This window comes from Passer montanus, unplaced genomic scaffold, assembly GCF_014805655.1.
Source record: "Passer montanus isolate IOZ18808 unplaced genomic scaffold, ASM1480565v1 scaffold42, whole genome shotgun sequence".
Taxonomy (NCBI): Eukaryota; Metazoa; Chordata; class Aves; order Passeriformes; family Passeridae; genus Passer; species Passer montanus.
In genome coordinates, this window is record NW_024369041.1 from 4,527,337 (window position 1) to 4,540,696 (window position 13,360).

General features: G+C 41.5%; 1 protein-coding gene across 6 annotated transcripts in view; it reads right to left on the minus strand.

Moving 5' to 3' along the window:
• ANK3 (ankyrin 3) overlaps positions 1-13,360 on the minus strand; it is a 339,725-nt gene that overhangs the window by 100,802 nt on the left and 225,563 nt on the right. For all 6 annotated transcript variants that reach the window (XM_039719715.1, XM_039719719.1, XM_039719714.1 and 3 more), the window contains 4 exons: positions 9,384-9,482; positions 4,673-4,870; positions 2,838-2,936; positions 1,082-1,180 (listed from right to left, as the gene is read on the minus strand). In XM_039719715.1, the coding sequence (XP_039575649.1) occupies positions 1,082-1,180; positions 2,838-2,936; positions 4,673-4,870; positions 9,384-9,482 (495 nt within the window). The remainder of the gene's footprint in view (positions 1-1,081; positions 1,181-2,837; positions 2,937-4,672; positions 4,871-9,383; positions 9,483-13,360) is intronic.

Below are 13,360 nucleotides of genomic sequence, written 5' to 3' on the forward strand. Positions count from 1 at the left end.
TCAATATCTGACCTGACACTGTGTGCTGCAAAGCAATTTATTGCAGGGTCAGTTTCCCAACTCAGTAGTGTCTTTGTCATTATTTTTTGCTGAAAAGAGACAGTGCAATTTTATATTACTAGCATTTTATTAGCAATGTTAAAAATTATATCCTGAATTTAGTAAATAATGTATTTCAAATTTTGTATATTCAGGCACACATATATTTGGCTTTCCTTCTCTAATGCCTTATGCCTCTCCTATCATTTGTTATCTGACAAGCACTGAGGTAACTGAACAAGAAGGAGAAAAAAATCATTACTGAGTACATTCATCTAAGGTTTCATGGACTTAATGAAAGACAAATCCAAGGAAACCAGAACAATTCAGGAGGGAAAGTAGTTTCTACCTTTTTGGGTATCAATATGTCTTAAGGTACAAACATCTGCTAATTAACAAAAGGTGTTGTGTTTTTATGTAATTTAATAGAATCAGCAGATGAAGACTTTTATAAAATATTGTCTTTTTGCTGTACCTGTGTATGGAAAGTGAAAAGGAGACCAAATTGATAAAGAGGATCGACATGCTTCTGCTTCTCTTCCACTTCCCAACTTTCAAATACCCATCTAAGAGCAAGTTCAGTTTTCACACATGGCCCGGGAGCCTTGGGGCACGCAGCACACAGCCAGCAGAGGAGAGCACTGGATGGACACAGGCAATATGTCCCCACAATCTGCTGCAATCTGTTGAACTTTCCTTAAATGGCAGACCCCCAGGGTCTTGGGAAAAGAGTGCTCAACAGTCAAGCACAGATCTCAAAAATTACATCTGAGAAGCCACGGTATGTTCTCATTCTTTACTTCAGAAAATCAAGAGATAGAGCCTGCTTAGGGTCAGCCCCTTTGGACATTTCCTCAAGCTGTCAAGCATCTCCCAGGTAGGAGTCAGCAGGCTGCACTTTGCCACGACTCCAGCACAGCTACAGGTGCTGTGGAGGTGGGTGGTGGACAGCAGAATCAGGCACTCCATCCCAGTCCTGCTCCCAGATATTATCACACACTCATTCCCAGTGCTGCCCTGCTGAAAGGAAACCCTGACTCACCACATTGGTAGTGTTGGGGGATGCTCCATGATGCATTAGCTGTGATACAATATTTACATGTCCCATGAAGGCAGCAACATGGATTGGAGTTAGGCCCGACTGAAAAAGACCAAAGTCCAATTAAAAAACTTATTTTCACACACCTTTTCAAGAATGTCATGAGGAAAACATAAATTTTTTTAAAGCGAGTAAACCAAGCTGCTTGCTCTTCTGAGAGGGTTGTATCTTCTTAAAACCATATACATGTGCTTAAATGAAAGGGCACACAGGACTGGGAACACCTGTGAGTGTGGTTCATGAGCAAATACATAAATGTTCTAGGAATTCTGTAGTTCTTCATCAACAAAATCAACCATAGCTAAGCAAGATTAAGATTAGGCATATGCTAAATATTGTCTTGGAACATGGAAAAAAATTATATAGAAGCATTCCTGGTACAAAGGCAAGGCTTTCTGAAACATTTAGTTTGTGCAAATAAGATCACCATCATGAACCTGCACCACTGCCCTTACACAGGACAAGAAAGGCCAACTGGAGGTAAAGAAGAGAGGAGGAGAGGGGAAAAAAGAGAGCAGTCATTCAGCAGGGCATGACCTTAAGGATTTTGCTTTAAAAATCCAATCAGTAGTTAATATTTCCCCACGTAGAACCACCCTAAAGCCTCCTCACAGCTGCTTCTGCACAGCTGTACCAACAGTCAGCCAGAGCCTTCAGAAGGGCCTTCTGCTACCAAGAGCAGGAGAAAGCTCAGTGGATCCCTGGAAATCCCCATGATTTCGGCAGCTTCCCCACAGACATATACAAGTCCCAGAGGGCAGAAGTGAGGAAAGCACTTATCTTCCCTTCTCATGCAGAGCAGCAACCACGAGCAGGAAGGCAGAATAACTGGCTGAGTGTGTAAATTGTTTTACCTGTTTCAAACAATTTAGTAAATGCTTTTTAGAGTTTTTAAACACTAGTCTGGAACTACATGAACTGTAACCAGGGCAGACTCTTCTTCCTCAAGCAAGCCAGGAAGGGACCTGTACGGTTTGCTGCTGAATAGTTAGAACCATCCCACACGTATTAAATCAAACTCCATTTTGTGGACATGAACTATTCCCCTTTCCACTTTGTTTAATCCATGGAATTCCCTGTCATTTTCTAACATGGCCCATTCCACTGTGGTCATGCATTCATATATGTGATCTTTGCTCCTCTCCTAACTTGGTACAATATACATACATGGAAATAAAAATTCCCATAGGTACTTAAATAATCCCAGAATTGTTCCAAGAACTGGGTGCAGACTATCTCATGCTGACTGAAGTGACAGCATATTGATTTCTATCTAACTGATTTGTGATGTCCCATGATCGTGGGAGAACAGAACTTCTTTTTGGAAAGCCAAAAAAAGTTCTGAATTAAACCACCTTTTAAAACAGGACTTGAGTGAAGCATAATCTTCACGTCAATGTCTGTAAAAGAGCAAATTTCATCCTTAAGGCCCTAAATTACAGAAAGAAAATTGGCAGAAATGGTAGATTTTTAGGAAGTTCTTTTTGTTACATTTCACTTGTTATTCTCACTGTAATCCCAACATATATCAGTTGTTTGTGATTTATTGTTCAGTTTTATTATTTCATAATATGTGGTTGAAAACAATTGTTGACTTAATTGGTCCATGCTCTTTCAGCAATACTGAAATATTAATCTATACAGAGGCAATGAATTTTGTAAGAAAAGCAAAGACAAGCATGGAAAGACCATTTCTTACCTCAGTTACAGCTTGAATTGATGCACCGTGCTTTAAAAGAAGTTCCATTACTTTTATTCTGTTTTTCTTGCAGGCAATGTGAAGAGGTGTGAAACCATTCTGGAAATTACAAAAAACACACTTTTTCATGCCTTTATGTAATTAAAAAAATAGAACTGAGTATGGAATTCACAAAATAGATTTTTCCATTTTAAATGAACAACTCCCAAATTTATTTCAGCATTACTACATTTTTCATGTAATAGAAAGTAGAAATTTATAAGAAGATAAAGATCTATTTAATATATCCAGTTTTAATTATGAAATATATTGCCCACTCCAATACTTAATTTATTTTAAAAAATCTCAATTCACACAGAACTGTCAAACCCTTCTTTTTTTGCTTACCATATTCACTTTTACCTGGCTAGGGTTTTCTGGTAGAGTTTTTGGGAAATTTGGGGTGGGTTTTTTTTGGTTAGTTTTCCTTCAACCTTTTAGAACTTCTGGGAAAAAAAAAAGCATTTTACATTTTACAGGCTCTGGAATTGATATCTTCTAAACTATTTTTACTACTTGTTTTGGTTTTTTTTTTTTTTAATTTTTCCATTCATTTCCTGTCAGCTTACTGCAACTACAAGTATTTCACACCTTCCTTTAAAAAAGATGTGTGGGGTGAACAATAGAACTATCATCTTATTTAGTGTAGATAATACCACAGAAAAAAAGTAAACCAGGAAAACAGGCTGCCCAGAGCACCCACAATTGGTACAGCAACATCAGAGCACTGAATGCTGATGCTGCTCAGTACAAAAGAGCCTTTGCAGAACATTCTGAAAACAACTGGCAGAGCTGGTCCCTCAGATCTGATCAAAATGATCCTTTTTTGCCTGCCATATAGTAAAGAATATTGAATGTTTTCATGATGTGAGGTCCATGTCATTGTTCCAGTGTAGCAGCTCTCACCCCTCTCACGGGCAGTGGACAATGTCCAGGGTTTGATGTGCTTCATGCATCATGAAAGCTTGATCACAGACACCTGAATGCAGGCTGGTCTGCCACAAAAAGCTGAGAGAAGGAAATCTGTAGAGCCTGTGCTGCCTTCCAGAGAGTCAATCCCACCTGGCTGTGAGGGTTTCAGGAGCTCACATAATATTTCAGGAGTTGAATGAGCTAGCATCAGGCTGTGAAACCAATCAACCCAATTCATGGCAGAATGTAATTTGTTTCGAACAGTTCTTGAAGAACGAACCAAAGAGACATTTTAAACAGAATGGACTGAGATTGCAATTTGAACATAAAGACATTAATGTATTCTGTTTGTATGCAGTTTAACTGCCCTAATGTATTTTGCTGCTGAATTTGTTTCTGAAGTAGAAAGGCAGAGGACTCCACTGAGATAGAATACCACAAATACTCATTAAGTAACTCATTCCTACCTTTTACTGTTTCACACCACTGAGAACTTAGAAAAATTCCCTCAGTTTTAATGGTCACTGGTTATTTTCTGCGTACAAACACTTGGAAAATAAGGATTCTCTCCACACCAAAAACTACTGCAGTTACGTCTGCAGCTCTTTCATCTACTCATAATCATAAAACCCTACCAGGAGGCAAAGGTGCTCTAGTTACACTAGAAATTCATAAATCACTGCTGACTGCCTGCAAGCAAAGGTCTTCTCTGATTGCAGGGCACATTATTAACACTTTGAACCCCGAGTGTTTGCTCTTGAGCCGTGGCAATAACAACACATCCTCTCTGTCAGCCATCAGCAGGCAGAAAACAACTCCCAGGAGGTCCCAGCAGAACTTTGCAGGAATGCCTGGCTGTGGACAGCGCCCTGCTGTGTACTCACCAGTGCTTTGGCATTAGGATTAGCTTTCTTGTCCAAGAGAACCTTGGCGACTTTGTAGTGGCCGCAGTGGGCAGCGACGTGCAGCGCAGTCAGGTAGTCATTGGTGACATCGTCCACAGGCACGTTGTGCTGAATCAGGAGCTGAACACAGTTGAGGTGATCCCCTTGTGTTGCCATGTGCAACGGAGACAAACCATTCTGCCAACACAGAGACCCAGCACGGATGGGTTAGAGGATGCTCAGAGAAGGGAAACTCCTCCACGTCATTCCTGGAGTGTTTGAAGAATTTAACAAGGCCAGAGAGAATCCAAAATAAACTTAACATGCTCGGTGTAAGGATGGGGGTTGTTACTCCAGAATTTGGAACTTGTTTGGTTAGAGTTTGTAGGCAGCCCCACATTGAAAAACTGTCATAACATACCAGAGATGCTCTGAATGCAGCTTCCTTCCACCAGCATGTCTCAGACAAGCTGCTCAATTTACACGAGTTACATGAACAACACTTGGTGACTTTTAACACTCCAGCCAGGAAATTTGCTGGTTTTTAAAGCTGAGTTAAACTCACCACTCTAAACATGGCCTGTATAAACCAGGCATGACAGCACAAGTCAGAGCATCACTCTGTGAGCTCTACAGCCTTCCTTCATCCCTCCACTCATGTTTTCCTGAATTTGGGTTGTACACATGCTTATACCACATTATCCAGGTCTGGAGACCACTCTTCCCAGTCCACATTGGTAAAACACCAGAAGTTTCAACTGGGCTAAAAATCTCTGAATAAAACCTCCATGCTGTGACCTACCAGCAGCAGTGATAAAGCTGTTCCACCAGGAAAACACCTGAGATTCATGCACCAGTGAATTGTGTCTTGCCATGTTTAAAATAGTGAACAAGCTGCCAAAATACATTATATTTCCAGAATAAAACCATGAGAGAAAATTCTCAAAAATTGAAAAGGACTGACACTATTTCATGATGAAAGATTAAAAATACACGGCAGAACGAAAGAGCCTTTGTTAGCAGTGGTACATAGCTCCTCCTTCCAGCTGCAGGGGCTTTTTTTACTCGATTCTTCTGATGCCAAAATTAGTTTTGAGTGCAGAATCTATTCTTGTAGCAGCACACAATAGTTTATGAGCTGTAAGTGACTGCCAGTACACTGTGTCTGCATGGGGAAACACAAACCTTTGCTCACAGACGCAGTGCCCTCGTGTGACCGCAGCCAGCAAAGGCAAAGGAGCGAGGCAAAGCCAGCCGAGACCTCGGGCTCTCACAAAGACCCTTCCCTCGGCCGTGTGATAACAGCCAGAACTCGAGAAAAGGTGGAAATACGCGGTGGAACAATACTTTAAATCGAGATGGAAGCGGGATGGTGAAAGCGAACAGGCACGTCCTGTCAGAGCTGGAGAGCAGTTTACTTGCAGAGCTGAGACACAGATACTCTTGGACACAGTCATATCTTTCAAATGAGATTATCTCATGGGCATCTCACTGGTGATTTATGTTGGCTTGGATAAGCCTCTCTCCCATTCCCAAAGGCTACTACAGAAATTATCTGCATGGAAGCTTCATACCAGCAAGGCATTTTAAATGTTTTCACTGTCTTCTAGTGTAGTTAACAGTAGAACAAAAAAGATTAATTTCCCTTGGTCACCATGTCCTCCTGGTAACAGTTTATAACTGATGATGCTTTAGAGGTGAGAGTAAAAAAATCATGAAACTTTAAACACCATCCTGCTCTATTTTTATAAGAAAGATCTTTTGGGTGAAAAGCATCATTCTTCACAGTAACAGCCAATAAACCATGCTTACTAATGGAGTAAGAGATTGAGAAGATGATATGGGACTCCCTCATAGGAGACACTTGTACCAAAGACTGACATGGAGGGAAAAGAAAGGAAGAAACAGAACCAATTTGAAAAATCAGCAAAAATACTTGATAAAAATCTGCCATGGACAAGAGAAGTGCAGCATCTAACCAGACCTCATGCAGAAAAGTAGAATATAAGACTGGATGCTAAAGAAGATAAAAAAGACAAATATAAAATTGGAAAATTGTATTTTGTTATACCCTAAACCAGGCTTAGTTCTGCTGCAGTTGATATTACTCTATAGCCTTACACAAGTCAATATTTCAATGCCACATTCAAAATAAAAATATAACATGTAAGAGTGTTCTCCAGACCCATATCCTTTTTGTGAGAGACAACCCAACAATGGCCCTAAGAAGGGATCTGGAACTTTAGGATGGAGACACTTCAAAAATACTCTTACATTACTGTTTTTTTAAAGATTGCCAAGAAAATATTAAAAGGGAAAGAAGTTCAAGATTAATCAAAGATATTGACCATTAAGGACCATAAGGTCACACCATACCTCAAAACAACCAAATAAAAAAACCTCAAAACAAAACAGGACCATAGAGATGAAACAAAGTATCAGCTGTCTGACCAGATAAACATAAAATTACTGAGCTCAGTTTGTAGCTGTGTGCCATTAACTTTAGGGTGAGAAAAAAGACAAAGAGCAAAAGAAGTCTGGAAAATCAGTAATTAAAAAAAAGATGGACGTTTATTGACAGGGATGTAATTTCTTACATCCAAAATCATTGGCATGTTCAAGACTAGAATTCCTTTTTCATTTTGCCTGTAGAAACCCCCATATAATCCATTAGGTCACTGCCTTCCCTGAAAATAAATCTAAGGTTCTTCCAGTACAAGAAAGGGTCAGCACTACACTAAACCCTCTCCAGCAGGAAATAGCTATCAAACTGCAGCCTGGTTATTATTCTGAAAGAGTTTTATATAACATGAGAAAACTTTGTGAAGTTCAAATTCTTTCAAAGATGTGTCCTATTTCCAATAATATATGACTTAATTTGAAGAGAATGGAGCCACTTATTTTTGCAGAGGACAGTACTGCGGTTTAGTGCCAAATGAATGAATTCATTTATGCCATTCAGAGGTACAGCTACTTCCTAGCTCACCTTCTGAAAGTGGAGAAATTAACACATCAGAAGGAAATGCAGGAAGCTCTGCACTTTCCTCTCTTCACTTTTTAACATGTAACAGCTCTCCCTCTTCCAGAGGAGGCTCTTATTTTGCAGAAGTTGTTTATATAAGCCTCTGCAGATCAACATCCAGTCTGTCTCTCAGCCTTAGGCAATTTCTAACCCACTATCCCATGTAATCTGCCTGATTTTGTCTAGTGAACTCTGGGCTAGGCTCTGTGAGTCTGCTTAGGAGGAGCAACAAATTCAAAACTTACAGTCCTTGAACAGCAGCTTCAGCTTAGGGGTAGCACCTGAAAATGCAGCATCCACTCAACAAAGAAATGTGGCTCCTTAGGAGAGGTTTTCATTTACAATGTGGAAATGGAAGAAATAGGGTGTGTGTTTATGTGGGTGTCCTTTGGTTTGGTTTGTTGTTGTGAGGTTTTTTGTTTGGTTGGGGGTTTTGTGGTTTTGTTTTGGTGGTGGTTTGGGTTCGTGGTTTTGGTTTTTTGGGGGTTTTTTTTGTTTTTTTTTTTTTTTTTTTCCCCTTTAAGTGATAAAAACAGCTTTCCTAGAGGGTGGCAGAGTCTTTCTCCCTGGAAAATGAGCTCCAGGCTCCAAGAGTGGCAGATGTGGCCCAAGGTCCTAGACAGCCCCTTGTGGTTTTCTTGTGCTCATGGAGTTTGCCAGCCAGGGCTGTGGGTGCCCATGGAAATTCCACATGCAGAGGATGGGTGAAAACTGTCTGTCAGATTACCCATGACAGCCCTTGCCAGTGACTCACTGAGCAGAGGAAAGCTGGTGCCAACCTCCCCAAACAAATGCCAAATATAATCCAGTAAAGGGGGAAAAAAAAGCAGAGAGGAGAAAAGCAGAATATAGAAGGGTGCTGAGACAGAATAGGACAGGATGACAGAGAGAGAAAAGCAATAACAACGGAACAGAAATGTTGCTGAAACACATTGGTTGCAGACTAAGGAAAAAAAAAACATGTAGTGGAAGGTTATCTTTGGAAAGAACCTCAACAAACTGCACAGCCCAAATGTCACCCCCGAATGGGGAAGCCATGGATTGCAGTGGTGCAAAGCAGGCTGCTGCTCTGAGATTTGAAATCAGCAGTAACAGCACAGCAGAGACCACTGCCAGGAGGGTTCTGGCAAGCGCTTCCTTTAATGCCAGCCCTTGGGTCTAAAGCAATCTGTGCACCCTGGCGCAGGTGATTTGAAGTTATCAGGAAGAATTTTGCATTATAAACTGTAGAAAGACAGAAAGGAGAGAATCGGATAATCAGGCTAAGTCCTCAGGAAATATGAGCTGTCTCTGCAAAGGGACATTGCTCTATTTTTATCTCTTGTCTCTTCTCTAGCCTTAGGGTAAATTGGTACAAGCTGAAGATTTATTGTAATCACCGTGTATTTATTCCAGGATAGACACAGAGTTCTTCAGCTACTGAAATTCTGAGGGATAGGGTTACCACACCAGCCTTTTTGGTTGGCACAGAAATCTTTTCTTGTATATCTCGATTTAACACATTTTACATATGCAGACGTGCTCTACATACGGCATTCACTTTGGAGAGCTCCCACACAGTTACTTTAAATAACTAAGAAATAGGAAAGTTATTGCCAAACCCTTAAATATATGAGACATACAGAATTACATTAGGAAAAAGAAAAAAAAGGTACAAGGATTATCCCACCAGGAAAGAGTATCAGTTACCTTGGTTTTGGAAAGAATAGGGGCACCACGATCCAGCAGCATTTCCACAACCTGTTCATGGCCACTTCTTGCTCCACAGTGGAGGGGGGTCAGCCCATCCTGTGGGATACAGAGTTATAACTGATTAGTGTCAGACATGCTGAAGCCTTGCACACTTTTGTAGAGGGCTGTGATGTCCCAGGAGGCTCATTAATTCCTGCAAGGCGCTGCTCTTCTGCAAATGAACGCTTGAACCTGTTTGTTCAAATCAACAGAGCACATTCTGGATCTGATTTTAGTCTGGCACTGATTTTATACTCATATCACATTGGTGGTCATGCAATGGGCTCCGTCCAGGCCCTCACTGCACATGCAAGAAAAAGATGGGATTGCACTTCAGGTGCTTTTTGCCTGCATGCCTTGGAGAAAACTGGGTCTCTCATTTGTCAGTATGTATCCGAGTCAGTGGATAGCCAGTTAGTCTGGGAGGAAAAAAAACCCTCCTCAGACTTTTTTATTACACTGAATTTGACAAGTGTACAGGAGATGAGAAAAGCATCTTAATCCCAGGTGATGGAAGTATGTTGGACTCACTTCTGTCTCACTGTGCAGACTGTGCTTGTGAGACCCCCAGCTGAATGACGGGCCAGAGTCAAGGCAGACTGCCCACACCCCTTTTGGAATAGTTTCCTTGGTAATAGTCAACATCCTATTGCTTGTTGCAAATGATGATGTCAAAGTTTTCAGAAACTGTGGTTTTTCCATTTACAAATCACAAAGGAAGGGGCTTTTCTCTGGTGTCTTCCACTACTCTTAAAACACATATGATGTATTGTCTAGGATATGTATGTCACATCATTTTTATACAGGGGATTATCTAAAATTCCTTCTCACATCCTCTCTTCACACACATGCACTCCCGCCCTCAATTTCTGTAAGATGGCAAGGTACCCCCCTAATAATACTTTTCATGTGGAATTATAAAATTCTTCCTTGGTAATTCCTAAACCACACTCTACTGGAATATCAGCTTAAGCCCCATGGAGTGTAGAGGGCAGCCAGGGAGAGGGAGGACGTGGTTCAGAGAGCCTTACATTCTCCTGCTTCTACATTTTTGTCTGCTCCTGATAAACCTATGAAAGATAACAGGTAGGACTTTTAATGATAAACTTTTCCTGCTACTTCCATTTAAAACTTGTATGGTTCTCATTGTGCATGTCCTTGCATTTAAAGTAAGGCATATATTTTTGACATAGATGAAAAAAGTATTTTGGTTCAGACTTAACTCCCTTAACTCAGGGAGTCATTTGTTCTCACAAGATGAATGCAGCTTGGCCCACAATGTTCTTACTGACATCTCTCAAGTCAATTCTATTGCAATTTTTGCTTCTTCCTGCTATTTCAGCCCATAAAGTACTGGGAAGATGTATTGCTCAAAACACTTAAATAAAGACAAAGAGAAAAGATACCAAAACCCACAAATTATGTATTTTTCAGCTGAGTTGCAAATGTTTTCCTATAGCTTCACAAGTGTTTAAAATGAGTAATGCACATTTCTTATACCAGTAGGTCCCACAGGTAAGGGCATCTCATGTACTACTGAGCAGACATAAACATTTGATATGAAAATATCACTTCCAAAGAAAGGAAACTTGTATGGGAAGGAAAACCAAACCCAGCAAGGCTAGGTAACTACAGAGCTGTAGGCAAGAGCTGAAGATCACCATGTACATTAGACTGTTCACTCTTTTTACTTCCTATAATTATCACATTCTGCAGGTACATCAAAGCCAGCTACTCAAGGAGATCAGGCACCAAAGTTAGAGACCATTTTCCAGATTTAACACTTCCCCAAGTCATTTCACCAACATACCATGGTTAGCTCACATAGAATGATGCACATTTGATCATCTTCCTGTACCAGGCAAGACCCTTCCAGTGCTCCCAGAGCACAGCACCCACCCCACCGTGGGTATTTCTGGCTGAAAAGGCTTCTGTGGCTCAGGAGGAGCAAGCAGTCGTGCTTGGCCAGCTGGACTTCATTCTGGGCCACAGAGCTGGACCTCAGCCTGGGCCACAGAGCCGTCACTACCAGCAGGGGCATCACGTGTGCCACAACAGGACAATGCACACGGGTGCTTGTTGGGACAGCTGATCTACAGCTACTGTTCACATGATGTCAGGTCTCCCTCTGCAAGGAGCAAATACACTCCAAGACAGACAATTTAGCTGCACTGATTTTTTTTTGGTAGTTTCAAAAGACACTATTCACTGGTTTAGTTAATTGGTACATGACACTCAGAGTAGGTAAAGAAATGTGCAGGGGCAATCTAAAATGCAGACCAGAAAGACTTATTTTTTAAAAAGAGATTCTGAGATTGAAACAGATTGTTATGAGCTCAGCAAGACTTCACTGCCTTTGTCAGGAGATTTTCTAGTTGCTTATTTACTGTTTGCATAGACTGTACTATGTGAAGCATAAAATATTTTACATGCATTAGGAAGCAAACTTGCCTTAATATGAGTCTGCAATGGCTCAGAAAAACCATTACAAACGATTATGACAATAATCTGCAGATTAAGGACTCTGTAAGTATGCACTGACATGATAAATCATATCATCTGTATTATCTATCCCTCCAGAGAGCCTGAGAGCAGCTTCAGCAAAGCCAAGAGGACAATAGGAGGAGCTATGATTAGGTACAAGCTTCCCATTAGCATTGCACACCCATCTCTGGGGCTGCTGCCTGCTTTAGCTTTTCTTTCAAACACACACACACACAAATGAGACCTAAGCATTGTTTCTGGTCCCGACTGACACTCAGGTACCTGTGTAGCTCCCTGATCTTGTTATACTTGGGTCAAAACTGTCCTGAGACTGAGCCTTTCTGCTGCTGTGTGTTTCCTCTCCCCCATGCATGGCTTTAAGGGACCCCTGAGCAGTGTGGGGTCAGCACAGAGCAGCCTCCTTGTGCTCCTCAGCTACCTCTTCCCTGTCAATGCTCACCCAGGATTCCCCTTGCATCACGGCATCCTCTGGGCTGTCTCCCAAAGCCACAGCAGCCTCAGGACCACAGCTCTCACATCAGTGAGCATCAGCTTCTAACCAGGTCTAAGAGCAATGAAACCAAGCCTAATATCCAGTAAAAACTGCAATGTGATGCAAATATTCAGCAAGAGCTTGTCAGAGTTGGAGCCAGCTCCCAGAGCCTGTCCACAGCCTTGGCAGGAGCAGCAGGCACTCCTGTCCCCTGGGCCAGAGGAAGCAGCACATTCCCAGGGGAAGCATTACTGCAGCCTCCAGGGTTTGTCTGCTGAGTGACTCCATGCACAGCCTCAGCCCAGCAGGGCTCTGTCCCACTGCCCCTCCCTGCTCCAGGTCTCCTGAATTCCTCACTCCACTGGCAAACTACTGCAATCTGCCCCTTCTGGGCAACAAAGGAGGTTTGCTCTCCCTGCACGTGCAAAGCACACTCAGAGTGCCAAGGCAGTGCTGCTGCAGTTATTTCATATCTTAATACACGTGGTTTTTCTGGAGCAGCTTATGCATGATCTGATGCATCTTCAAAGAGCATATCCCACATGTTTTCATGCAGATATCAGTGCTGGGACTGTTGTTGAGCTGCAAAATCAGTAGAATGATGATTATAAACACTTACTGTTAATCCAGGTTAAAACTTGCTTGCTGCCTGCTTCAGACACAAATTCACTTTGGCATATACAGTATTAGACAGCCAAAGCAAATCAAGCTAATTTAATCAACCTCTCTAATTAAATTTTACTTTTTTAAGTCTTTTCTGGAAGACAGAAAAAACATAATTAGGGCAACATTCAGTAAACATGTTACATGAGGCATTAACAGGCCTTTGCCCAGAATCTTGGCTAAAAACCAGAATGATTAAAGCTGCCCTGGCAGCACATAGTTCTTGAGGGGTACCCTTAAGAATTCAGTACCCAGCCCCAAATACCAGTTTCTAGACATCTCTCACACAAAAAGA